Source organism: Chenopodium quinoa, unplaced genomic scaffold (genome assembly GCF_001683475.1).
Source record: "Chenopodium quinoa cultivar QQ74 unplaced genomic scaffold, ASM168347v1, whole genome shotgun sequence".
Taxonomy (NCBI): Eukaryota; Viridiplantae; Streptophyta; class Magnoliopsida; order Caryophyllales; family Amaranthaceae; genus Chenopodium; species Chenopodium quinoa.
Window position 1 is genome coordinate 4,861,033 of NW_018745413.1, and position 26,870 is coordinate 4,887,902.

At 34.8% G+C, this 26,870-nt stretch overlaps 1 protein-coding gene across 1 annotated transcript in view; it reads right to left on the reverse strand.

Annotated features, from left to right (window-relative positions):
- Window positions 1–6,859, reverse strand: part of LOC110713367 (piezo-type mechanosensitive ion channel homolog) — a 38,799-nt gene extending 31,940 nt beyond the window's left edge. The window contains exons 1-7 of the mRNA XM_021891824.1: window positions 6,826–6,859; window positions 6,538–6,637; window positions 5,385–5,465; window positions 5,115–5,274; window positions 4,862–5,019; window positions 418–574; window positions 89–275 (exon numbers count right to left, since the gene is read on the reverse strand). Coding sequence (XP_021747516.1) covers window positions 89–275; window positions 418–574; window positions 4,862–5,019; window positions 5,115–5,274; window positions 5,385–5,465; window positions 6,538–6,586 — 792 coding nt within the window. The 5' untranslated portion in view covers window positions 6,587–6,637; window positions 6,826–6,859. The remainder of the gene's footprint in view (window positions 1–88; window positions 276–417; window positions 575–4,861; window positions 5,020–5,114; window positions 5,275–5,384; window positions 5,466–6,537; window positions 6,638–6,825) is intronic.
- Between the last annotated feature and the right edge of the window lie 20,011 nt (window positions 6,860–26,870).

A 26,870-nucleotide genomic window follows, 5' to 3' on the forward strand; every position in this document is an offset into this window, starting at 1 on the left:
TCCTAGCGGGCAAAAGTCACCTTTATGACATCATACTTCTACATAAACCAAATCCTGCACTCCAAAAAAAAAGGCAGCACATGCATACCATTGCATAGAAACAAACGAGAGAAAGACCAGAACATATTTCCAGCCATCCAGATTCCGCAGATATCTTGTAAAGACCAAGAAAATTTGCTATCTGTTGAAGCAATGTTGGGAATTGCACAGGGAGCTGATAAGTATAAAGTAGAAGAATATTGAAACAAGCATAGAGTTGAAGAGACCTCCACCATCTTCACAATGTAGAATAAGAAAAGAAATAATCAGTGATGTTTGGTGTAAAAAAAAATAAAGAACAAAAACAAAAGAAAAGAAAAGAAAAAAAAGCCTACGCAATAATAGAATAAAAGATAACTGAAACTGTCAGAACATTACCTGAAGAGGCCTGAAAAATTGCTTGTCAAAGACCAATCCACTAGCCCTACACAGCTACAAATGAAAAAGGGCAAAGATACCCAAGAAGGATGGCTTATGCCCACAACCAGTTGGATGGAAGGCAACAGGAAGCAAAACACAACCTTGAAGTAAGAACCTATGCAGTGACCAATATAAAAGTGAGGGAACCATTAATCAGTTAGCTGAGACTAGAGAATAATATAAAAGAACGAAAAATGACCCAGCAGAAAAAATAATCTCATTTCTAGAAAGTCAAAGTTGGAATTTGTACTCAAAGAATTGCAATTGGGAGTTGGGATAATATTTACATTCTGTTATGTCCATCCTAGCTCTTTCAAGACCAATCAATCACAGTAAATGTTCAATCAAATGGCTTCAAGAATTTCTATGAACTTAAAGCTAAACCTTCCCCTCCATGTTAAGAAATCTATTCAAGCTATGCTATTTCATATGCCTCAAGTCAATGATTATCCCTTTTGCTCCTTATGATTGAATTCCTTACTAGAAAAATTATGATCAAGTAAAATACTGGTTGTGGAAAATCAAAGTTCATATAAAATAACATTCTTTCACTAGAGATAAGACTTCCAGCAAATCTTTTACTTCACCAAAGGGGTATCAATAACACCCCAATTTGTCCCTTATGCCCTGACAGTGAGGAGTCCATCCTTCACATCCTTAGGGATTGACTGATTTCTTAGAGCAAAAAGAAGGCCAGGATTCTTTTCAGCCTACACAATTAATTGTTTAACACTCCCATACATTAGTTAGTTCACTCGAATGACACAACAAAACAAAATTTGTTTCCTTAGAACATCAACTTTGCCTTCATCGAAATGAAATGAACTGTGATAGAGTTCTAAACAATCCAGCTAGTTACATCAAGATAAATTAAAAAACACATCCATTGGCAACCACTTCCATTAAGAAAGTTGTTAAATAATACGTATGCTTCTTTTTCTCCTGTTACATTAATGGCATGGACAATGGGTTATAGGATTCAAGAACTATTTCAAATGAAATCAGGACATTAGTACTGAGTTTCTAACTATATAGGCTGCAATTACAAAAAGTCAACAAGCCCAAATAAAACTCCTATGATAGCAACAGATTAGACATTGTCAATACACATGCAAACACTGGCCCCTTCGACCACTTTATTCCGTAAATGCAAGGACCTCTTGAGGCAAAGAAAGGGAGCCGTCGTACTCCAAAAAAGAGAGATGAATAGGGTGGTAGATAGACCAGCTAGAAGTGCAAGGATGGAAGGAGGGATACTTTTGAATGAAGTAGTTGCTTAACTTAATCCCCCAACTGCAAGCTTCTTGTTTGGAAGACAACCATTTTGGATGTAACTTTTGTAGTAACTCTAACTTGAGCCAAAGCTATGAGACCAGAGAGTCTTTAAACTCTTTAACCTGTTAACATCCTTCCAAATGCAAAGTATAAGTCAGGATTTAAGTACCCTGCTTTATCCAGCCTTTTTTTTTTTTTTTTTTTTTTAGCCTTTTCATCATCTCTTAATCAAATACTTCCTCCGTTCTTTTATTATTACACCACTTGCCTTTTAAAGAAATTTCACAAATATTGCACCATTTCCATTTAAGGAAACAAAATATGGGTGTTCGCACTGTAAATATTCAATATACCCTTACTTTTGGCACTTAATACTTTACTTTATGTTTACATCACATGGCTTTTTTTGTACTTTTACCCTTCTCTTTTCTCATTTTTTCCCACTACCAAAAAATGTGTGCCCAACATATATGGTGCAATAATAAATACGGAGGTAGTACTATTGTTCCAATCATTATCTTCCCTTTCTCCATCCAAAGCACAATATCAATTCCCAAAATACAACATAACTCCCAATATATTCTTAGTCAAATCATCATAATTCCAATAAAACCATCGGTTCTTCAAGGTTCTTGAATCTTGATCTTTTACCTTCATTACTTAACAATTCATCAAACTAATTGTGAAAAAGCGTTGGCAATTTCATTTACATTTCATCATGTTGAATTGGATATTTTTCTTAAAAAAAAAAAATTTTGGAAGCCGCGAAAGGTTGTTGTCATACTCATCTTGGTTTTCTTTTATTGTTTTTTAACTTTAAAGTAGTTGATGAAGATCAGACAATTGTAAACTCTACATACCACCTACAAAAATTGTAAATCTTCTTTTATAATCTTGGGGGGGGGGGGGGTGCTATGTTTTATAGGTAGCACAACCTCTAAGTTGTTGAAGATGGCCAAAATAAGTTGAACTATACACAGCATTAACTCCCAAGAATCTGTCTATTATGATTGAGAAAAAAACGAAGAGATTAGTGTTGGGTTTGAGAAGTGTGGAGAACGGTTCAAGGCTAGATTAAATTGAAAGAAACGGAATTCGCTCGAACAAGGATTAGGTTCGTCTGAACTTTTGGAAGTACGTTTTGGTTTGCCCCCAAAGCTTCTTGTCCGTATGATTGTTTATTATGCCTTGCACTATATATACTAATATACTCTAGTTAGTAATGTATTAGGGTAAGATAAATGGGAAAGATGTAGAGAGAGAAAGCCTCCATTGTATTAGCCCCAATACTTAGGGTTTGAGTGTGGGAAAGGGTGTTATTGAGGGTGGAGTCTTCATGGTACATCGAAAGGTTGTAAACTACATTGCTAATCATCAAAGATTATTCAATAGTGGATTAGTCGTTTTCTCGGGTTCTCACGGTAATTTCTCCTTGTTGTTGCTTACTTGTAATTTGTTCTTCATTGTTGTTAATTGTTAATTATCATATACTTGTTAGCACATTCGTAATCCCTAACAAATAGACCTTGGAAGAGAGGTCATTGTTCCTTAATTAGAGGGGTATCCATACCCCTCATCTAGTCTTGACTTTTTGGCATTCCACTCTACTTTTTTGTTTGTTTGTATGTATTGTGCATGAACTAAAAAGAAATAATGTTTTTTTTTTGGACAAAGAAGACACGTATAATGTTAGTGGTCAAAACTTGATTTGTTGACCTAAGAAAGGGACTAAGGTAAGTGACTAAGTGCATAAAGTTGTTTCCTTCAAGGATTATTGAAAATTTTGGCAGTCACTTAGATTTTTTTTTTTTTTTTGGCAAAATAAGACACGTATAATGTTAGTGGTCAAAACTTGATTTGTTGACCTAAGAAAGGGGCTAAGGTAAGTGATTAAGTGCATAAAGTTGTTTTCTTTTAGGATTATTGAAAATTTTGGCAAAGTCACTTAGATGCTTTACAAGGAACTCCAACCCCCCAAGGTAAGTGACTAAGTGCATTAAGTTGTTTCCTTCAAGGATTATTGAAAATTTTGGCAAAGTCACTTAGATTTTTTTTTTTTTTTTTTTTTGGCAAAAGAAGACACGTATAATGTTAGTGGTCAAAAGTTGATTTGTTGACCTAAAAAAGGGGCTAAGGTAAGTGACTAAGTGCATAAAGTTGTTTCCTTCAAGGATTATTGAAAATTTTGGCAAAGTCACTTAGATGCTTTACAAGGAACTCCAACCCCCCCCCCCCCACACCAACAAGATCCAAGAACTGCTTTTCTTTCCCTATTTGAAAGTTGATTCTAGGAAGAAAACCAGCTTTTAGAAGTATTGGAAAGGCAAACCCCAACATTAATTCTCCAATGAATTCCGACTTTTCATCGGGCAAGGGAGAAGTGAGTGGCTCTCTCTTTCGTTATTCTCAACTTAGTGTAAGTATCTATCACCATTGGCAAACTTTTTTTTTTTAGGGAAATCAGCAAAGTATTAAAGCAAGGATGACGTCATGCATGCACCTTTTTTTTATGTGTCTAAGTGTGTGTGTGTGTGTGTTTTTTTTTTTTTTTTTTTGGGGGGGGGGGGGGGGGGGTATGTGACTGTGCAAAGCAGCCACATACGAAAACAAGAAAGGAATGACAATAGAACTAGACCTAGATGCCTACATGAAAATTATTGATAAGAGAAATAAAGTGCAAGTTTTATATGTGTTCTAGTCTAAGATAGGAATACGCTCGAAAAAAATGACCTGTTAACCATGGGATTTTGACCATACAGTGTCTTATCCTAAAATTTGAACAAGTTTTGTCATTTTATAGTGTCTCTTTTCACAACCCAATCTCCTTTCAACTTGCAACGGTTTCACAACTGAATTACAACCTTATAATGTGAGCTAGGAACAGTGTCAGGAAAACTGTTATTCACACCTATTGCCTACAGTTGCATTTTGAAATTTTCACACTAGCAGGTCTATCCTTTTCATAAAAATTTAATCTATAATTAACTCCCACAAGAGAGCAAAAATACATGCATTTTTGCATAAAATATAGTCAATAAAACATATTATATAAGACAGGGAAAGTTTGTTGCTAAATATGCATGGGTTTAAAGCAAATTATTAAAATAATCAAAGATTCCAATCATACCTAATGACTCCAAAATGGATGAGAAATTCCCCCAGCAAGAACCTCGCCAAGGAACCATACCGAGTTTATGCTGATATAACCATACTAAACAAACAAAACCCACTATTACTTGTATAATCACATAAAATATTGCAGTTGGAGATCTCCAGGAGTGGAACCTGCAGCAGGCAGCCAATATATTAAGGTGATGCCAGGTTATTGAAAGAGCATGGGCACAAAGGTTTTCAACAGCTCAAGCAATATATTCACTTACCTCATGAGCCCGATTAGCTCCACCCATGATGTATCTTCCAGACTCCATTCGTCCTCCTTGATTGCCCATGTAATAGTGAAAATTGCTTGTACTAAGGCAACAAGTAGGGAATATATACTAATACCCCACAAAAATAGAATCAGCCTACGAAAACGAAAATCTGTAGAAAACCAGTCAGAATTTGCACGTTATCTAGCATATGAATTACTGCTTTTACATATTATATGACAGAGAATAATTAGTAACCAGCCCAAACAACATAGAACTCACCTCTTCTAGGAAGATTGAACTGAATGACAAGAAATGCTACTAGATCAACAAGCGATATCAAACTCCAATTAACCAAAGCAGCTGCAATTACAAAATAAGCCCATAAGAAGGCCAGCAATGAGCAATTCTCAAGCATGATGGCAAGGAGAATCAAAGAATGAGCGGAAAACAGTATATATGACTGGAAGTACAGCCAATAAATGAACAAGGAACTAATATAATTTGACAAGCAGACATGTATAGCCCAACTAACACAAGCCTGGCTTGCATCCAACTGTTTACTCAAACTAAATAATCATGCCTTTTTCAAAAGTTGGGACAGTCAACTACCAAAAAACAAAGAGAATCGGGGAAAATCCACAAACACAACGAAATAAAAATCAAGAAGCGCTAATCAACAACCAATGGTGCGAATAACACTACAACAAGATAAACAATATTGAGTTAATCACATCATCCGATTGGAAAACACCCCTGACTTAACCAAGTAGGGAAAATAAACTACCAAGTTGATTGTATTATATCGAATCAGTCCATGCCCATCGGCAACACATCATATTATCAAATGAGACATATTAGTTTTAAGACCACACTCTCGCTTCCTAAGCACAGAATGTATGCTTCACAATAATCACCGCTTTAATCACTCTAATGGGCACTCTCCCACTCCCTCAGCCCGTACAAACTGTCACATAGTTGGATTACTGACAGTAGAACAGTTTTCTAACGATGTTTGTAAACTCCCTCAATAATGTACGTAATCAATGACCCCAAAACCCTCTTTATATACTAACCCAAAAATTCTAATATAGGAAAATTGAATAGCAATATTGCATTCAAAATAGAGCACACAACTTTTCGACTCAAAAGCATTGTCACCGCGCTCAACACTCAGAAGCATGTACACCCTTTCCATATTCAACATTATGACGCCTATGCAAAATTGCATACACCCACATCAAGAAAGTTTATCTACTTCATTAAAAGCCCCAGAATTGAAGGTCAGCTTGATTGAAACATTTGATTTCGTCAATTATACTCAAAAACTAAGATACATTCCTAAAGAATTCACAAGACCCAGATTCTAAAATGTTCAAGAAACAACAATACAAGCAGTTTAATAACCCAAAATCCTAATATAAAGAACAAGTACCTGCTATAAGAAGCAATGGCAGCAAAAATTGGCAGAAAAAATTCTCCATTTTTCAGTTGTTACCATCGATGAAATTGCGTCAAATTCGCCCACGTCACAACTGAAAATATCAAATTGAAGAAAACCCAGTTAAACCCAGAAATTTTGGCAACATTTAAGGGTGATTTAGGGGATCTGGGCAATATAACGATGGAATTTTGGTTAGTTTTGCCAAGTCTAGTATACATAATTGGGTATTTTAGAGCACCCAATTATGTATCAGTTGATGTCACCTGATCAAAAGACTACCTGCTGAATTTGAGTGCAGACAAAAGGGAGGGAGTAGCACTGTCAAAACGGTTTGACAGTTCGGTTTCGGTTCGGTTTGAAATCGGGTCGGTTTGAAATCGGTTCAAATGTCTTACGGGTCGGTTTCGGTTCGGTTTAAATAATTATCGGTTCGGTTCGGTTTCGGTTTATTCTTGAACGGTTTAAATTCGGTTCGGGTTATAAACGGTTCGGTTAGTAAACGATTCGGTGCAAACGGGTTGCGGTTTGTTAACGGTTCGGTGTAAACGGTTTTTAACCCGGTTTAAATTCGGTGCGGGTTGTAAACGGTCCGGGTTGTAAACGGTCCGGGTAGTAAACGGTTCGGTGCAAACGGGTTGCGGTTTGTTAACGGTTCGGTGTAAACGGTTTTTAACCCGGTTTAAATTTGGTTCGGGTTGTAAACGGTTCGGTGCAGACGGGTTGCGGTTTGTTAACGGTTCGGTGTAAATGGTTTTTAACCCGGTTTAAATTCGGTTCGGTTTGTAAACGGTGCGGGTTGTAAAAATTCCAGGTAGTAAACGGTTCGGTGCAGACGGGTTGCGGTTTGTTAACGGTTCGGTGTAAATGGTTATTATCCCGGTTCAAACAGTTTCAGGTTGGAAACGGTTCGGTTGTTTTTTGGTTTAGTTTTATTTTAGTTCGGTTATAACTGGTTCGGTTCGTTCACGGGTTTGGTTCTTCTACGATTTAACATTATTTAGATCGGTTTTATTTCAGATTTACTAAATTACGGTTCGAGTCTGTTTTTGATTTCAAAAAATTTTGTACTACTTTCTAACTTTTTGCTAGTTAACAAGTTTTATATCAAGCCGAGACTTCATCACTTCATATTGAGGCATCATATTATATGCAAATTCTCATTAATTTTATAAATACATATCATGTTATGATTTAAGTTTAGCTATACTGATCTTACTAGTTTATTATGAAGTAGATTATAAAAGTTTAGTGCATTAATGTATTATTGTTTTACTATCAGATTATTATCTGCTTCTGATTTGATCATTTAGTTAATAGTGTCATAATCATGATTTGATGAGTTGTTGTGACATCGAAATTTGCAATTTGGTATTCGATACTTAATTAGTCAACAAGACTGATAATTAAGACTCGTTTATCATTATATATTTGCATAAAGTTATACATGAAGATATTACAGAGTAGTTTGATTTGTATAATGAAAGAAAACATTAATGAAGAAGAAGGTAATGTTGATTCCTTCAATCGATTATACAGATACATAACATATAACCATCTCATATTCTCATAGTTAGATATTATTAGTATAAAGGGATGAGAAACATAAGATTATTATATTTTTGTATATCCTTTACTGGTTTACCCTTAAGGCTTAAGTCACTAATTAGTAATTAGTAATTACTTAATTAGACTAACAAGTTAATCAGAAAGAGTAACTTTTAACTTGAGTCTAGTAGATCAAATACTGAAATGGTATTAGTATATTACCGAGTATGATAGTCTAGTACGCTGCTAATCTGTTATGTAGCTATGCTAAATTGACAATTGCTCATATAGTCATATTAGTCAATCACTCATGTAGACATAACTCATATCTAATTAAGTAATTTGTATTTATGTACTAATCTACTAGTCAACTATATCATTTATAAGTTTACACGATTACAAGTGTATTGCTTATAGGTACAGCTAAACTGATATAAATATAACCATATAACAAATCCGTAGTACTTCTAACTCTCTAAGATATGACATCATTATTTATTGAACAATTTTCGATTTTTTATTAATCGCAACGCCTAGAAATTACACGCTAACCGATTCACATTTTATAATTTAAAGAACTTAATATTTTAATGTGTGTGTTAAAAAAAATTATAAAAGCTGATATTATGAAGGTGAATATCGTTTTATCGGGATCCGAGAAATGTAATTAGTTTTTTTTTTAAGTCATGTAATTAATTAATTGTATAAAAGTTTGTTTAATGTTATTAAAATAAAATTAAAAATTTTGATTTTTACAAAGTGGAAAATTAATTTCATTTTTTTGGTTGACAATTTCAACAAAATATGGTGGGAAATTTCCCTCCAAAAACCAAAAGGAAAAACACATTTTAGATTTAGAATTTAGATATTTTGATTCTTTAATAATTAAATAAACATGTGGTTCATATATTATGCAAAAGAGAAAAAAAAAAAGTGAAACGTGAAACTGTGAAAGACTGAAAGGCAATTAGGTTCTTCATTCATCCTCTTCATTCCACAGCATTCACCGTTCTTCTTCTTCATCCTCAAATCGAAGCGTTGAATCCTCACTCACTCTCAAGTTCTCAACTCTCAAGCTCTGAACTCTTAGCCTTCAATAGCTCAAAGGTAAATTTTAGTTAATTGTTTTTGTTTTCGTTTCGTTTTTTTCGATTTTTTTTTCGATCTCTCCATTCTCGTTTTTTTTTTCATTCTCCAGTTCTCCATCTTCAAATCTTCCTCTCCTTCAAGCCGTCACTGCTCAAAGGTAATTTTATGTTAATTTTTTTGTTTTCATTTCGGTTTTATGTTGCTGATTCGTTGTTTGCAGGATTTGCATGTCTTTATTTTTTGATTTTTACTTCTGATTTGTTCATATAATTTCATATAATTTCTGATTTGTTCATATAATTTCTGATTTTTTGATGTTGTTCATGTAATTTTTAATTTTATTGTTCTTGTTGTTCATTTAATTTCTGATTTTTTAATTTTATTGTTCTTGTTGTTCATTTTTTGTTATATCTATTTGTGAGGTGTTCTGGCCTTACCAGCTTTGGCTATGCTCAGTTCTGATCAGGGTTGTGGTTGTAGTACCATGAGCAACAATTGAGTTGATTTGGTTACCTTATTCATGCTCGTGGTTTCTTTTCGTGTTATTAATTGTGCTTGGTTTTTTTCAGGCTGGTGTGTTGTTGCTGGTCTGCCTTTGTGACTGTTTGCTGTTTGTTGAGCATTTAAAATGTATGGCTTTGTCTATAATGCTCTATTAGTCTTCAAATATACTGAATGCTATCCTTTGTTCTATCAGCTGCATTGTTCTCTCATTAGTGTTTCTGTTTATGTGGGTTAATGCTGAATGCTAGCAGGATTTTTTTATTTAAGTTTGGGTTTTGTTTTGTTGCAAAAGTGCAAGTGCATTCAGATAGGAGTTGTCTAATAGTGTTTAGTATATTTTAGGACTGAATTGTAGATGGACTACCTCAGCTTAGAGCATGTAGTACTAGCTAGGGTCTGTCCTGTGCTGCTGATGTTCTAATGTCTGGCCAGATCTGCTAGATGTACAAGGCTAGATTGTAGGATTTGCTGGGTGTTTTCTGCCCTGTTCAGAGCAGAGTCTTTCTGGCCATGGTTTGTGCTGTCCTAGTTGATGTCTCTGCTGCAGGCTGGGTGCTGGGGTTGGTTGCTGCTGGTTTTCTAGGGTATTGCAGCTGTGGTTTTGCTGTCGTCTTGTGTTAGCTGGGTTGTGTTGTCTGTCTGTTGCTGGGCTAGGTTGCTGGTGTGCTTTGCTTGAAGCAAGCAGGTCCGGAGCTGCTATGTTAATTTGCCTATTTTTTTTATTTGCCCTTAATTTGCCTTTTTTTTTTCACTTGATTTATACTGTTGTGTTTTTGTTTTTTCAGCAATGGAGCAAGAGTTTATTGGTTTTGATGAGGATTCTACTGTAAAGAATCAAGATTCTACTGTTCAGAATCAAGATTCTACTCAACGTACCACTAGTGGTAGTAAGCGTGGACGAACATCAGATGTTTGGAGGTATTACACCTTTTTTGATAAGATGGTTGGTCTTGCTCCGATAAAATATGCTCGATGCAATGTTTGCGGTAATGAATATAAAACTCCAGGTAATGCTGGTACTTCAACTTGTAAAGCTCATACTAAGACATGCATGAATAAAAATCCATACCATCCTGGAAATCATGAAAGTGGTGTTGAGCTCCTGTTTAATCAAACACGTCATTTACAATTGCTTGCTAGAGCTATAATTTTGCATTCCTATCCTTTAAGTATCGTGGAGCATCATGGCCTTAGGGAAGTTTTTAGGAATTTGAACCCCAACGTGAATCATGTGTGTAGAAACACTATTTTGAAACATTGTATTGATGAGCATGATAAGTTTAAGTCTTTGTTGTTGCAATCTTTTTCGGGAATTGAAGGTAGAGTTAGCTTCACTTGTGACTTGTGGACAACATGTACTAATCGAGGTTATCTTACTTTAACGGCACATTATGTTGATAAAAATTGGTGTCTTAGGTCTAAAATTCTGAATTTTAGATATTGTGGTCCTCCTCATACTGGTGTTGAGGTAGAAAAATTTGTGTTAAAACTTATTGGGGAGTGGAACCTTCAGGGTAAAGCTTTTGCAATGACTGTTGATAATGCTCGATCCATGGATGTTATGGTTAACCTTTTGAAGAAAGATTTAATGTTGACTTCTCCTCTTCCTTGTAATGGTAAATTTTTTCATATTCGATGTTCAGCTCATGTCTTGAACATTATTGTTCAAAGAGGTTTAAAAGAAGTTGATAGTAGTGTTCAAAAATTGCGTGAGGTTTGTAAATATATTGATTCTTCAGATTCTAGACTCACTCAATTTGAGCATGCTCTTCATGAGGTTAACTGTGTGTTTAATGGAAAGTTACGTCTTGATGTTGTGACTCGTTGGAATGCCACATATACGATGATTCGAAAAGCTTTGGAAGCAAAGGAAGCCTTGAAATTGGTTATTGATAGGTTTATAGGTTATGAATTCAAACTTTCGAATGATGAATGGGATACCCTTACTAAAATATGTAATTTCCTAAAGCCATTTCATGAAATCACTGTGTTATTTTCTGGTTCAGAATATCCTACTGCAAATTTGTATTTTGCTAGTGTTTTAAAAATTGAGCACACAATAAGTAAAGCCCATATAGATCCTAAACTTGCACCCATGGCAAAAGTTATGCTTGAAAAGTTTGAGGGCTATTGGGATGAATATAGTTTGATCCTATCAATTGCTATTGTTCTTGATCCTCGTTATAAGCTTGTTCGAGTGATGAAGATGTTAAAAGTGCTTTATGTTGATGAGGCATGTGTTGAAAAGGCGAAGGTGATTAAAGATGCTCTTTTTGGAGTTGTATAACTTTTATTCTTCTTTGTCTTCCGGTTTTACATCAAGTACAAATGCTCCACCCTCCATCCCAGCTGTTATCGAAAATTCAAATAGTCACTTGGATGATGATATATTCAAGGTAATCAATTTCTGATTATTGTGGTTTACAAAATTAATAATTTTATGTTTTAATTTTATTATTTAATAAAAGCATTTTGTTTGAACTTTTCTAGTATGTTGATAATGATGATGATGAGGAGGATGACACATCAAATCGGCCATCGATGGAGATTGATTCTTATTTGTGTACTCCTCGACAACCAATTTATGAAGGGCAGAAGTACGATGTTCTTAAGTATTGGGAATCTCAAAGTAGTGTGTACCCCATATTAGCTGTTATGGCTAGGGATGTTTTGGCCATTCCTATTACATCGGTAGCCTCAGAGTCTTCTTTTAGCATGGGTGGTCGTATTTTAAACAAGTATAGGAGTGCGCTTTTGCCTAAGAATGTTGAGGCGTTGGTGACCACACAAAATTGGTTACGTGGTTATGATTGTGATATTGAAGAAGACGTCCTTGAAATTGGTAAAGAAGTGATAGATGAAAGTTTTGCATCTAATTAAGAAGACATGGATGTTGTATTGTAGTGAACTAGTGATGCTTAATATATATTGTGTTGCTTCATTGCTAAAATGTTTTAATCTCATAGAACAAGTATTAATAGTTTTAGTCACATTACATATTGATATGTTGTTCCTTTTTTTATCTCGAGTTATTGGTTATTATTTATGTCCCGCTAAATATTCATCTTGACCTGCAACCGACTCACTTCGTAAATGATCTGCATCGACCCACACTGACCCACCCAATAACCACTCCTAGTAGTAAGTAGTTTGTAAACGGTTCGATTTATAAGGATTCGGTTCATAAACAGTTCGGTTTATAAATGGTTCGGTTTATAAACGGTCCGGTTTATAAACGGTTCGGTTTGTAAACGGTTCGGTTTGTAAACGGTTCGGTTTGTAAACGGTTCGGTTTATAACGGTTCGGTTTATAACGGTTTTTATGCCAGTTTAAACGGTTTCGGGTTAGAAACGGTTCGGTTTATTTTCGGTTCGGTTTCCTTTCCAGTTCGGTTTAGATTTGGTTCGGTTCTAAAACGGTTTAACATTACTCGGATCGGTTCGGTTTCGGGTTTACTAAAATGCGGTTCGGGTTGGTTTTCGGTTTCAAAAAATCGGTTTTTAATCGGTTCGGTTCTCATTCGGATCGGTTTGAATCGGTTCGGTTTCACCGGTTCGGTTCGGTTTTTGACAGTGCTAGGAGGGAGAGATTTTTAGATTTGATTGAATCCGCCAATGCTCAACATTATTTCAACAACGACTTAAATCACTTGAGATATCTCACTTAAGAGGGAATAGGCGCAATTTTTATTACGAAGTATACTACTTCCTTCTCCGTTGTCGGATCCCGTAATTTACTCGTAACATTAATAGCATTAAATCGATGATTACATTGTGTAAACTATACTATGTGTAGTATCTATAACATAATGTACTTACTACTCCCTCCGTTTTTAAATACTAGCTGCACTTTCCTTTTTCAGCCGTTTTCTCCATTTTCTTATTTGGAAAGTTTTTATAATATTTAATTCATTTCTACTACTTTTGCTTTTTACAATTTTTTATTCTTCCACTAACCCCACTATCTCCATATTAGATCACTTTCTCCAATTTCTCCTAAAACTCCGCGCATGTAGAAATAGAGCAAGTATTTAAAAACGGAGGGAGTACTATACTACATAAAAGCCCCAAGTTCATTTACTATTCCCCATTTTACTGTTCCTTATTAACAGAGTAATGACCCCCTTGCCCTTAGCACCCTTCCCTGATTGCTAGGAGTGAGCGTGGGACGGATACCCGTACCATTAGTACTAACGGTTTGGGTACTCGATAACCAATATCACTACAAGTGATATTCATAAACCGAACCGATAAGTTCGGGTACCCGGATTTTCGGAACGGTTATCAGGTACCCAATAAAGTATCCAATAGTGATAATTAAACTTAATAAATTAGTTATTATGATATATTTTAACACTAATTAACAACAATACTACATGATCTTGACCAAATTATTAATTATATTACTAATCATTGATATTATAGTGATTATGAAGTAAGGTAAGAGTTTAGATTTTGAAACAAAAAATTTTAAGTAGGATAAAAAACAAAAAATTGTTTATCGGTTCAAAACGGGTAACCGTTAATTTTAAAATGATACCCAATAACCATACCCGATAACAAATTATCGGAATGTACCGAAACCGTTATGGTTATCGGATCGGGTACCTTAATTTTCGGAACGGTAACGGAATAGGTTTTTGGGTTTTCGGTTTTTCGAGTAGTTTTGCTCAGCCCTAGTGATTGCCCAGATTGCCAGGGGTGGTTTGGTCTTTCTTTCTTTGATATTCCAGCTGTTCTCAAAAGGCTGATGCGTGGACATTTCCCCATTTCTGATGGCATTCTTTTCACTCATCCTCTCTCTTTTCGTTCACTTTCTCCCCCCTCAATTGAATCCTTATTTGTTTGATCGTGATTGAATTTTGATCATTAGGGTTTCAATTAATTGTGAAATTCGGGTTTTTTTTCTTGGTTGTGAGGATATATCATTGTGAATTTAGGGTTTGTTCTTGGGAATTTGGGTGAAATTTTGAGAGAATTTTGTTGAGTGAAGAAGGATGGGGAATACAGAAGGAATGGTGAAGCAACTTGGAGTGACGAAGCCGATTTCTATGGCGGGACTGTAATGCCTCGGATTTATATGTATTTTTATGAAGTATTTAAGTATTAATAAAATGTATTGTTAAGGGCTCAAGTATTTTAATTAAATATTTTAAATATAAGGTTTTATAAAAGTAAAATATATTTTGGGCCAAACGTTTATTAATTATTGGGCAATGTAAATTATTCCTACATACTCTTATTGGAATAACACATTCCAAAACCCATAACTTAAGCCCTATCCCATAACTTAAGCCCACATTTTTTTATAAGCCCAAATCTAACCCTACACTCTCTACTCTATAAATACCCCCATGAATCCCCAAAAATTTCTTACACAAAAAGGTTAGTCTTAGTTTCTTTCTCCTTTGTTTTATTAATTTGTGTAATTAAAATTATTGATTTATGGGTTTTGATTTTATTGTTTGAAATTAATTTAATTAGTATCAAATTGTATTTTTGATGATTAAACTTTATGATTTTCAGATTTTGTAAATTTTATAACCTAGGGTTTTTAATTATTGAAAATCATGATTTTAGGGTTTTTATGAACAAATGATTTAGGGCTTTTATAGTAATGATGTTTTGAAATTTTGGTGATTTTAACTACTGATTAGTTTAACTTAATTCCAGATTATTTTGAACACGTAAATTCGTGTTTTAATTATTAGATTTTCGTTCGTTAATATTAATCCCGTTTTAAACCCGATCAGGTTCTGAACTCATCCGATTTTGATAAAAAAAAAGTAGTGTTTTCATGTGGAAACAACGTTCTAAGAAAGACTCTAAATATGATTTTCGGGCAGTTTTTGATTTTAAACGAAGTTTTTTTTATGCTTTAAATTTTATCCTTGAATTTAAAGGGTAAGAGATAATTTAATGTTTCTATAGATAATTTAAGTATAAAGATGTATTTTGATTAAGTTTTAAAGGGTTTTTTATTAGTTTAAAATGCTGGAATTTTATTTAAAGTAGTATCATTGTGATTTTAATAAAAGGGTGTGATTACCCAATAAAAAAGAGTTTAATTAGGGGTTTTTAAATAATTTTCAAATTACTATAAGTTATTTAAAGTGAGTTTAAGTAACTGGAAATTGTGTATACAAGGGTAATTAATATAGTATTATTGTCCCTTTATGTAGGAGACTTGGTTCGAGAATTGTTGTAGAGTACTCGGTTATTTTAAGAGCTTATTTGAGGTACGTTCACGTACTTAGTATATTTTGGTGATGTAGTATCATACTAGGCTTGATTTAAATCAATTACAAGTAGTATCATGCTAAGGTCTATGGTTGGAATTGTGAATTATTGGTGTTGGTGATTGAATTGTGAAGCATGAAATATTTGTGATGGTTTATGGATTGGAAAATTATATTTTAGCATGATTATATGGACTACACTTTAATTTATGGCATGTTAGAATGCATGTTTAATTAAACTACATGTTTAATTTGGCTTGAAATATTGAAAAGGAATTTTATGATGGTTCATATAATTTTTAGGAAAAATACACTTTAATAATCCCAACTATCTCTGATTTACTTCTAACAATCCCAACTAAGGTTTATTTTTTAACGATCCTAATTATGCCCTTAGTTTTCCTACAACAGTCCCAAAAACCGGTTACCTGCTAAAAGGGTAATTTTTTTTTTTTAAATGCTTCATGTTAGCACATGATTGGCCTAATGTTAAAAAAAAAGGAAAAAAAAAAACAAAACCCATTCCAGCCACCCTCAGCCCATCGGAAACCGCCAACCAAACGCCAGCCAATCGGGAAACCGGCCGGCCAACCCCCAAAACCACCCAGCCACCTTCCTCCACCCCGAAAATGGCCGACAGGTTCTCCCAACCCCCAAAACCACCCAACCACCTTCTCCACTATTACCGCAACACCCTAACCCCACACCGCGAAATCCACATAAACTCACCGGAAAATAGCCACACGTCCCCACTAACCACCGAAACCAGCCTATTTCACTACGTTTACGACCCTAGGTGACCTATCCTCGACCCCCGAAACCATCTTCCCAGTCATCCCGATTCCCAAAACCACCAACAAGTCCAACGAAAGTCCAACAAGGTGGCTGGGTAGGTGGTTTCGGGGGTCGGGATTGGGCTAGCTAGGGTTGTTGAGGTTAGGTCGGCGATGTTCGGTGGGTAAGGGTGGTGGCCGTTGAGTTTCCACCTGCGATGTTAGGCAGTCAGCTAGGGTTTTGCGGTGGAGAAGGTGGTTGGGAATTTTTGGGTTTTTATTTTTATTTTATTTTTTTGTTTTTAATTTTTATTTAATTTTTATTTTTTTTAAATTTGGACCAATCACGTGTTGACACGTGTCATGGTACCTGTTACAATAGGTTGTTGACTTTTTGTTGACCGATTGGGATTGTTGGAGGAAAACTAAGGGCATAGTTAGGATTGTTAAAAAATAAACCTTAGTTGGGATTTTAGAAGTAAATCGGCAATAGTTGGGATTAATAAAGTGTATTTTTCCTAATTTTTATTGATGTTTTAAGCATGGGAAAAGAGCTATATAAGTGTCTATATACACGAGGAATAAATTGTATTTTGGTGCCTTAGTGCACTTAAGGTGTTTTTAACACCGAGGGATAGGATTTTTGGCGCTTTATGTGTTTAAGGTGTCTTTGACACTGAGGTAGAATTAAAAAGGGTTCGACATTAAATATTATGTGGTCACTAATTATTCAAGAATTAAATTGGTATGTTTGTTTGATTGAATAATTATTGTTGATTGAATTATTATGATTTGAGAGTCATCACCAAGTCTAATAATATGTAAATAACGTAAAGAGCAAAGAGATTACGCACCAAAACTCTTGGAACGTATATACCTTGAGTATGAACATATGGGGGGAGTTATGGGGTTTTATATTTAACCATAACTTCTAATAGAATACAGGACGCTGTACATTCCTTTTTATTATTATTATGCGCTGGAATTCCGCCACCTATGTGTGGTTTTGTCGCCGGCACGGTTAGCTCCCATGTCAGTTAACCTCAATTTATTTGGGGGAGGTAGAGTTGGAAACCCGTTCGATGCGTAATCAACGCTAAATAAATTATTTATTGTCTAGTTGAAGAGTCATGTTGAATGTTGTGCGTGTTTGTTAACAGGTGCATTGAGGTAAGTGTGTGTTGATAGGTGAAAGCATGTTAGTGTGTTTAATTACGCCTATGTACTCAGCTTTGCTGATTGTGTGTTGTTGGCCTTGTCTTTATCTTGGCCCTATGATGACCCATTTTTAATGGAGAGTAGTGGAAACAAGTAGAGAGAAGCTTTTCAGGTGATGAAGCATATTCATGAGTGGGCATGAGTGAAGAGCAAATCATGCTAGTTTTTATAAGTATATGATGTGTTTAATGCTTTAATTATTTATGATATTATTATCATGCATGACTAACGCAAAAGATTTAAAGGTAGTTTGGTTTTAATAAGGGCCTACAATGGTTCCAAGTTGTAGGATGGTTTTATTTTACTTCGTTTGACTTTGGTTTTGACTTTACTTTCGTTGGTTGACTTTTCAAGTTGACTTGTTTTGAATAGTTTTGAAATTAGTCTTCCGCTGTGTGTCTTTGATAATTGCCTTAGCCGTTTTCACGGTGGCGGTAATATCTTAGATATTCCTATTTAAAGTTTTAAACAGGGCAAAACATGTATTTTTAAAGAAAGGAATTTCTAGGGTGTTATAGGGACCTTCTGCTGTTGATTTTCAGAAGACTTGGGAATTGGAGAAGGTTTGTTTTTTTTTATTCTTGAATTTTTAGTTTTAATTATGGATTCTTGTTTATGGTAATTGATTGTTGTTGATCGCTCGTTTTGGATTTTTGGTTGATTCTGTTTTGTATGAAAGCGATGACGAGGCGACGATGAGGGAAGCGGTTTTGGCTCGCCTTAGAGGGGTATAAGAACTAAATTGGTGTGTGTTGAAGTTATGTTCTTATTTCTGACATGAATTTTTGTTGATTTTGTCGAATTTGGGAATTTTGTCGGTTGATTTCTGATTATAATTGTTAATTAGTTGACATAATTTTATGAATGCCCTAGACTTGTTGAATTTGTAATGTAAACGAGGTTGTTGTGATCATGTTGAGTGAGGCAATTTAAATCATTGCGTATGTATTTTTAGTCCGATGCGAATGGAAATATACTTAGATTATACTATTTGCATAGTAATAACATATTACTCAAACAATTAAGCACTGTACTGTCTTTTGAAGTACTTGAACATGAGATTGTGGTTGCATCTATAATCCTTATATTTTTGGATTTGTGTTGTTCTTTGATTTTGGAATTGTTTTTTCAATTTTGGAACCAAGGGAGTAGAAAATTTAGTTTTTGTGAAACAAACTAGCTATGTTTCTCTTGTAGTGAAGGAGAAGTTTGGCTCGGCTTGTGTTTATTTATTTAATCTTTTGTGAATTCGCGGTAACTTTTGTTAAGTGGCTGCAAATAATGGATGATTATAGAACAATATCAATTATTTTTTCATTGTTGGTGTAGACAAGTCTGACAACTGCTTGAGCCATTTGAAGGCAAATTTTATATATGTACAGATATTTGCACTGGATGCAGGAAGACTTGAGAAAGATAATTAAAGTGAATAAGCCTCTAAAGACACCATTTGGAAGGTTGTTGAAGTTAGCTACCCCATGCATTAGAAGAGGTATGCCTTCTTTCTTGCGTTAACCACTTAGTTAAGTGTTTATATTTATGCGAGTATGTGCATTTTCTATCCAGCCTTTCAGTGTTAAATGTTCAAATCCTTCACAATTTGTAGGGACACAATAAGCCGAAACCGAAAGGGTTGTGGGAAGAGCCTTACGATCGTGGTTCCAACTGGAAGCCATGTGCTTTTAAAGGCATGTTTGATGTTCATTATTGGCAAAAATTCTATTAATTAGGAACCTTTCTTAGCTTTGTTGTAACACCCTAGAAATTCTTTCTTTTTAAAATATCTGTTTTGCCCTTTTTAAAAACTTTAAATAGGAATATCTAAGACATTACCGCCACCGTGATAACGGTTAAGGCAACTATCAAAGACACACAGTGGAAGACTAATTTCAAAACAAGTCAACATTGAAAATCAAACAACGAAAGTAAAGTCAAACCAAAGTCAAACGAAGTAAAATAAAATCAACCTACAACTTGGAACTCTTGCAGGCCCTTATTAATCAAAACCGAAATCCAAAACCCTTTTCGTTAGTCACACGAAATAAATAAAGTCATAAATAATTAAAGCAATAACACATTCATATACTTATGGAAACTAGCATGATTCACTCTTCACTCATGCCCATTCATGAAAATGCTTCATCACCTGAAAAGCTTATCTCTACTTGCTTCCACTACTCTCCATTAAAAATGGGTCATCATAGGGCAAGGTAAAGATAAGGCCAACAAACATACAAAACACACAATCAGCAAAGCTGAGTAAATAAGCGTAATTTACACACTAACATATAATTTCCTATAAACTCACAGCTTACCTTGTTGCACTTGTGTTTCAAGCATACAACATTCAATAAAAGTTCTCACTAGACACTACATAATTTATTTAGTATTGACTACGCATCGAACGGGTTTCCCCCTCAACCTCCCCCAAATAATTTTGAGGTTACTGGACGGGAGCTAACCGTGCCAGCATCAATAACCACTCGTAAGTGGCGGGATTCCTGCGCATAATAATAATAAAAGGAATGTACAACGTCCTGTAATCCATTAGAAGTTATGATCAAATATAAAGTCACATAATTCCCCCTATATGTTCATACTCAAGGTGTATACGTTCCAAGAGTTTTGATGCGTAATCTCTTTCACTTTACGTTATTTACAGATTATTAAACTTGGTGATGACTCTCAACCATAATCATTCAATCAACAATAATTATTCAATCAATCAAATATACCAATTTAATTCTTGAATAATTAATGACCACATAATAATTAATGTTGAACCTTTTTTAATTCTATCTCGGTGTCAATGACACCTTAAACGCATAAATCGCCACAAATCCTATCCCTCGGTGTTAAAAACACCTTAAGTGCACTAAGGCACCAACATACAGTTTATTCCTCGTGTACATAGACACTTATATAGCTCTTTCCTCATGCTTATAGCATCAATAAAAATTATATGAACCATAATAAAATTCCTTTTTAGTATTGTAGGGAATATTTCAAGCATTACCCCAAACTTGAACCCCACTGTGATCATACACTTAAGGATGGTGGCGTCCAAAGGGAAGGAAGCTAGAGAAAAAGAGTCGCCAACAAGTTTTAGGAACTTGTAAACCGTTCACGAGGTGAAGGTTACACCCCTTAACGATCCAGGAGATCGTTAACTCCAATAGGTCTGGAACCATGACTGGTAGTTCGGGGATGATGGTACAAATCCAACCTAAAAGAGATTGAACCTGCCCTAATAATAGGCCTCTACTTTATTCTGATCGTATTCATGTGCACTTTCTGACTAACATGCAATCATTAGGTTAACCCTAAACCTGTATATCTATGTTGGTTGCACAAATAAATCTATTATTGGCGATCACTTGAATTATAATCAAATTAAACCTAAACAAGATTATTCATTATCTTATTAAGCGTGATTACAAGTACCAATTCCCTTTAAACATGCATAAAAGGCGTGATCAAGCAATAACAATAAATATCAAGCAACATAATAATCATAATAATAAACCATAATCATAATCATAATAATAATCATAATTAAAATAATCATAATCATGTTAAAGCATAATAATAGCAAGATCCTAGGCATGATACTAACAAGATTAATAACAAACCCTATCATGTCACTAAGCAATAACGATCAAAGCTTTAACCCTAACATGATACTAAAATGCATATTAGGAAGAGAAATTGGAAGCATCATAACAATCATACTTGATTTAAGGAACTTATTCTTTATCCTAAACATGATACTAGGAAGCAATAAAACATCCTAACATGATACTAGGAATCAAAATAACAATCTAAGCATGATTTCTATATCATAATATCAATTAAATCATTAAAGTACTTACTTGGATGCCTCATACCTCTTTCTAATGATAAAATACACACGTTAGTAACTTCAAGGAAAATAATAATCAAACAATTAAATTAAACAATTGAAAGAGAGATTTGGGACCAAACCCTCATAAATTAAAACCTTTCACGTCTAGGGCGAAGGCAACTTCGAACTTGGCTAGGTGTTTCTAGATCTTGTGAATGCGGAATTTTGTATGAGAAAAGGCTATTTTAGAAAAGAAAGAGAGTAAGAATAAGCTTTAGCTTAGAGAGAGAATTAGAGAGTTGTTTATTGAAAATGGAGGTTTTAGGAGGCTATTTATAGAGAAAATCAGCCGGATGGATAAAAAACAAATCAGAGTTTCGACGAGAATAAAGCACTATTGGCGCCAGACGCTAGGCATTAGCGCCAAACGCTAAGGTTAGCGCCAGACGCTAATCCTGTCGTCAAGCGCTAGAAACAGTTTTCACGCGTTTTCTTAATTTTGATAAAATTTAGCCGTACAGAAGGGCAAAATCGTATTTTACTTAAAAACACTTCTTTTATTCTGATTAAAACTCTAAAAAGTCAACCAAAGTCAATTTATCAATGCTAATTAAATTAGGAATGAAAAGAATCTTTTAGAAGAATCTAGAAAAATAAAATCAATTCTAATTGCATTAGGAATGATAAATCAATATTAGGCCCTCCTCTAGATCATTGGGCCGCATATAAAGATAAAATCGGGCTCAGTTTAGTAATTTGGCCATAACTTCCTCATTATTCATCGGAATTGGGCTTATAATATATCGTTGGAAAGCTCTTTTCGAACCCGACCCAACTACACTATTATTGGACCCTTGCCATGGACAAACCAAAATGGATTGGCTTTTTTCTTAAAATAGATTTTCAAAAACAGAGAGAAAGAAAAGAAATAAAACTAGCCGCAACACTAGACTTTCCACATTTTCACTTCATCCGATTATGATTCGACGTGAAAGGTACTCATCACTGGGTTTGGTTTTGGGGAGACACAAATGGGTGTCTACAAGTATTCCAAACCAAATTAAACATTTAGTTTAATTAAACTTGCTCTCTAACATGCCATAAATAAATATGTGGTTCATAAATAATATTCCAAACTATTATTTTCCATTCAATAATCCATCACAAATAAATCGTGCTTCACAATCCAATTACCAATAATATCCAAATCATGATTTCCAATCCAAACCTAGCATGATACTACTTGTAATCAACCAAACACATTTAGCATGCTATTTTATCAACATAATTATGCTAAGTACGCGAACATACCTTGTATACGATCTTAGAATCGCCACAACTAGTAAAAAATCACTCACTTCGAAGTCTCCTACAATTTAAAATTATAGAAGAGTATTAAAATCCACTTTACACAAATTTTCAGCAATATATACTATAATAAAACCCCTCATAATTTAATTAAAACATGCTGAAATTATATTTAAAACATCATAATTTAGTCTCAATAAATGGGTAATTAAAATCCCTTAAAGACACTTGATTTTAAGTGCTCTACTAAAAATTCCAGCACTATGTTTTAATTAAAACTTGCTGTAATTAAGCCTTAAAACACTTTAATCAAAGGTCTAAAGTATTATACATCATAACCCTTCAAAAATTTACAAATCAAGAACCTAGGGTTTCAAAAATTGGGTCTTTTGAATTAAAAACATAATCTGAAAATTAATTAACATAATACTTATAATCAAATATTAAAATCAAATCCCAAAACTCATAATTAACAATTAGATTTAGGAATAAATTAGTTTTAAGTAATAAAGATTCGATTTTTTTTTTTATATTCGAAAAAGGGGGAGAGGGTGTAGTGGCAGCCATCACGCCGACTGCCAGCGCCGGTGGCTGCCTGCTACTACTGGCGGCGGCGGCCACCTGCTGCCGGTGGTCGACAGTGGTGGTGGGTGAAGAGAAACCGAAAAAAAATAAAGGGGAAGGGGAAAAAGGAGAAAGAAAAATAAGGAGAAAGGAGAGAGAAGTTTACCTTGGGTTTTCTCCACCCTGGGAAAAGTTTGATTTGCCTCATATGTGGGATATTTATACTCCTTCTCTACAAACCTTTTTTCCCTAACTTTCCTCTTTTAATTTTCCTAATCCCATCCCTAATAAAACTTTACTAAATTAAAAATTTCCTTAAATTAAACCCCAACTTAATTAATTTAATTAATTAAATAAACTTTCCTGTTATAAATATTTCCAAACTTATTTTAAATAATTAATTAAAATTCTTTAAATAAAGTAATTCAATTTAATTAAATACTTCTCAAAATACTTATTTTATTTAAAATACATATAAAAATACGAGGTATTACAGTCTACCTTCCTTAAAAGAAGTTTCGTCCCGAAACTTGGGGAAACAAACTTCAAAGTTTTTTCTCACTTGGTATAATATTGTTGTACTTTTTGTCATACCTTTACCTTTTTGTGTCTTATTGAGAACACAATAAGTCAAAATACTCATTAAAATTGTGCAAAAAGCACAAAAATTACCGAAAATATAGGGAAAAAGCGTGAAATTCTACCGCATTCTACCCCCCTAAAAGGAAACGAGTTACGTCCCCGTAACTCAATATACCTGAAACAACTCTGGGTATTTCTTTTTCATTTCATCTTTTGCCTTCCAAGTGGCTTCCTCATATTCTTGGTCTAGCTTCATAAGTTAAACTTTGGTCTAGTTCAATGGTTTTAGGTTGTAGCACATGGGATTTATCAAGTATATACCTTCTTAGTTGAGACACATGAAATACATCATGCACTTTACTTAGCTCCATAGGTAAGGTCAACCTATAAGCTACTTTGCCTATTCTTTGCAGTATTTCATATGGACCAATGTACTTTGGGCTTCAGTTTTCCTTTCTTTTCAAGTCTCATTACTCCTTTTATTGGTGATAACTTTAATAATACTATATCACCAACATCAAATTCTTCCTCTCTACGCTTCAAATCTACATAGCTCTTTTGGCGATCCTGAGCTGCCTGAATCTTAGCTTGAATTTCCCTAACTTGTTTCACTGTATCCTCGATCATTTGAGGCCCTAGAATCATTGTTTCACTTATATCGTTCCAACAAATTGGACTACGACACTTTCTCCCATATAGTGCCTCAAATGGAGCCATTCCAATGCTCGCATGGTAACTATTATTGCAGGAAAATTCAATCAAGTCCAAGTTATCCTCCCATCCTCCTTAGAAGTCTATAACACAAGGTCTCAACATGTCTTCCAAGGTTTGAATGGTTCTCTTAGTTTGTCCATCTGTGGCAGGATGAAACACCGTACTCATCTTTAGTGTCGTACCAAAGTTTTCCTGCACGCTTTTCTAGAATTTTGAAAGAAACCTGGAATCTCTATCAGACACAATATCCTTTGGAACTCCATGTAATCTCACAACATTCTTAATGTAAGCTTTTGTAAGTTGTTCCATATTCCAAGTCTCCTTCATTGGTATAAACACCACAGATTTTGTAAGTCTGTCCACCACTAACCAAATGGTGTCATTTCCATTCCTTGATTTTGGAAGGCAAGTCACAAAATCCATTAAAACGCAATCCCAATTTCATCTAGGGATTTTCAATGATTGCACAGTTCCCTATGGCCTCTTGTGCTCTATTTTCACCTTTTGGCAAGTCAGACATTTTGCTACAAATTTCGCAACTTCATTTCTTCATTCTAGGCCACCAATACACCTTTTTCAAGTCCTTATATAGCTTATCCCCTCCTAGGTGTATTGAATAGGGTGTATTGTGTCCCTCTTCCATTATCTTTCTCTTCACTTCCTCACACTTTTGAGGTACACACTACTGACCCTTATACCTCAAACTTCCATATTCATGAATTTTGAAATCTGTAGTTTTGCCTTGTTTAATTTTCTCACGAATCCTATCCAATTTTACATCGCCTGCCTGATTTTCCCTTATCTCATCGAATGTGGTTGGTTGGATAGCCATATTCGCAAGAATGCCAGCTGGTACTCCCCATTCTATAACCTCTAAATTCATCTTACTCATTTCCCTACATAACTCATCAGCCACTATCAAAGTATTATCCATGACTGGTCTTACGACTTAGAGCATCTGCAACTACATTTGCTTTTCCTTCATGATACTGAATTTCTAAGTCATAATCTGTCGTATATTCTAAACATCTCCTTTGGCGAGCTTTCAAATCCTTCTGAGTGAAAATGTACTTCAAGCTCTTATGGTCTGTGTAGATTCTACATTTCATTCCATACAAGTAATGACGTCAGTGTACGAAATTATAGGTACTACGCAGCGGAAATAAACATGAATCATATTCATAGAGTACCTAATCCCAAGATCTAATGCATAACACATAAAGAACATATAATCGTATCTTTGAAGCATGATTCCACGTGCGATCGAGCAAGAACAATGAGAGATAAAGAACCTCAAGCGTGATTCCTCTACTTGGTTCATGGGCACAGATTAAGATCTCCACTAATGTTAGTTAGTTTCAATTGAACCCTTCAATTGACCTTCTACGGAGAAGAGCGAGCAACGAACCACCATGAAAAACCATGAACCACCACATGCGCCACCAAAGGTGGCCGGCCGTACGGACAAGGGCAGGAGAGAGAAATCCGTGAGTTAGATAGAAGAATTAGGGTTTTGGGATTGGTTGCCTTGATGTAAAAATACACTGTTTGTGAATTATGACTGCTTACTTGCAACCCTAGGCATTGATCTTATTTATAGATCTCATCTATAAATAAGAGCCCATGTCAAAAGCCCAAAACCTAATTCTAATCTAACTATGCTAGCCTAATCCATTTCATGATTAGTTAAATGCTCATGAGGCCCATTAATGGGCCTCTAACTTGATTAACCCAATACCCTTGTGTGTGACCTCATAGGATCCATTCTAGCGGGCTTTGGACTATTTGACTAGTCCAAAGATCATCTCTCATAGTCTAGCGACAGATGATGACGCCCCAAGAGAACGAACTTATTATCTCCATAATAGTGATCCTTGATACATCTAGTAATTTCACTTATCGAAGACACAACTCCTTCAGTCAGATCTTTAGTGCAAAGATAAT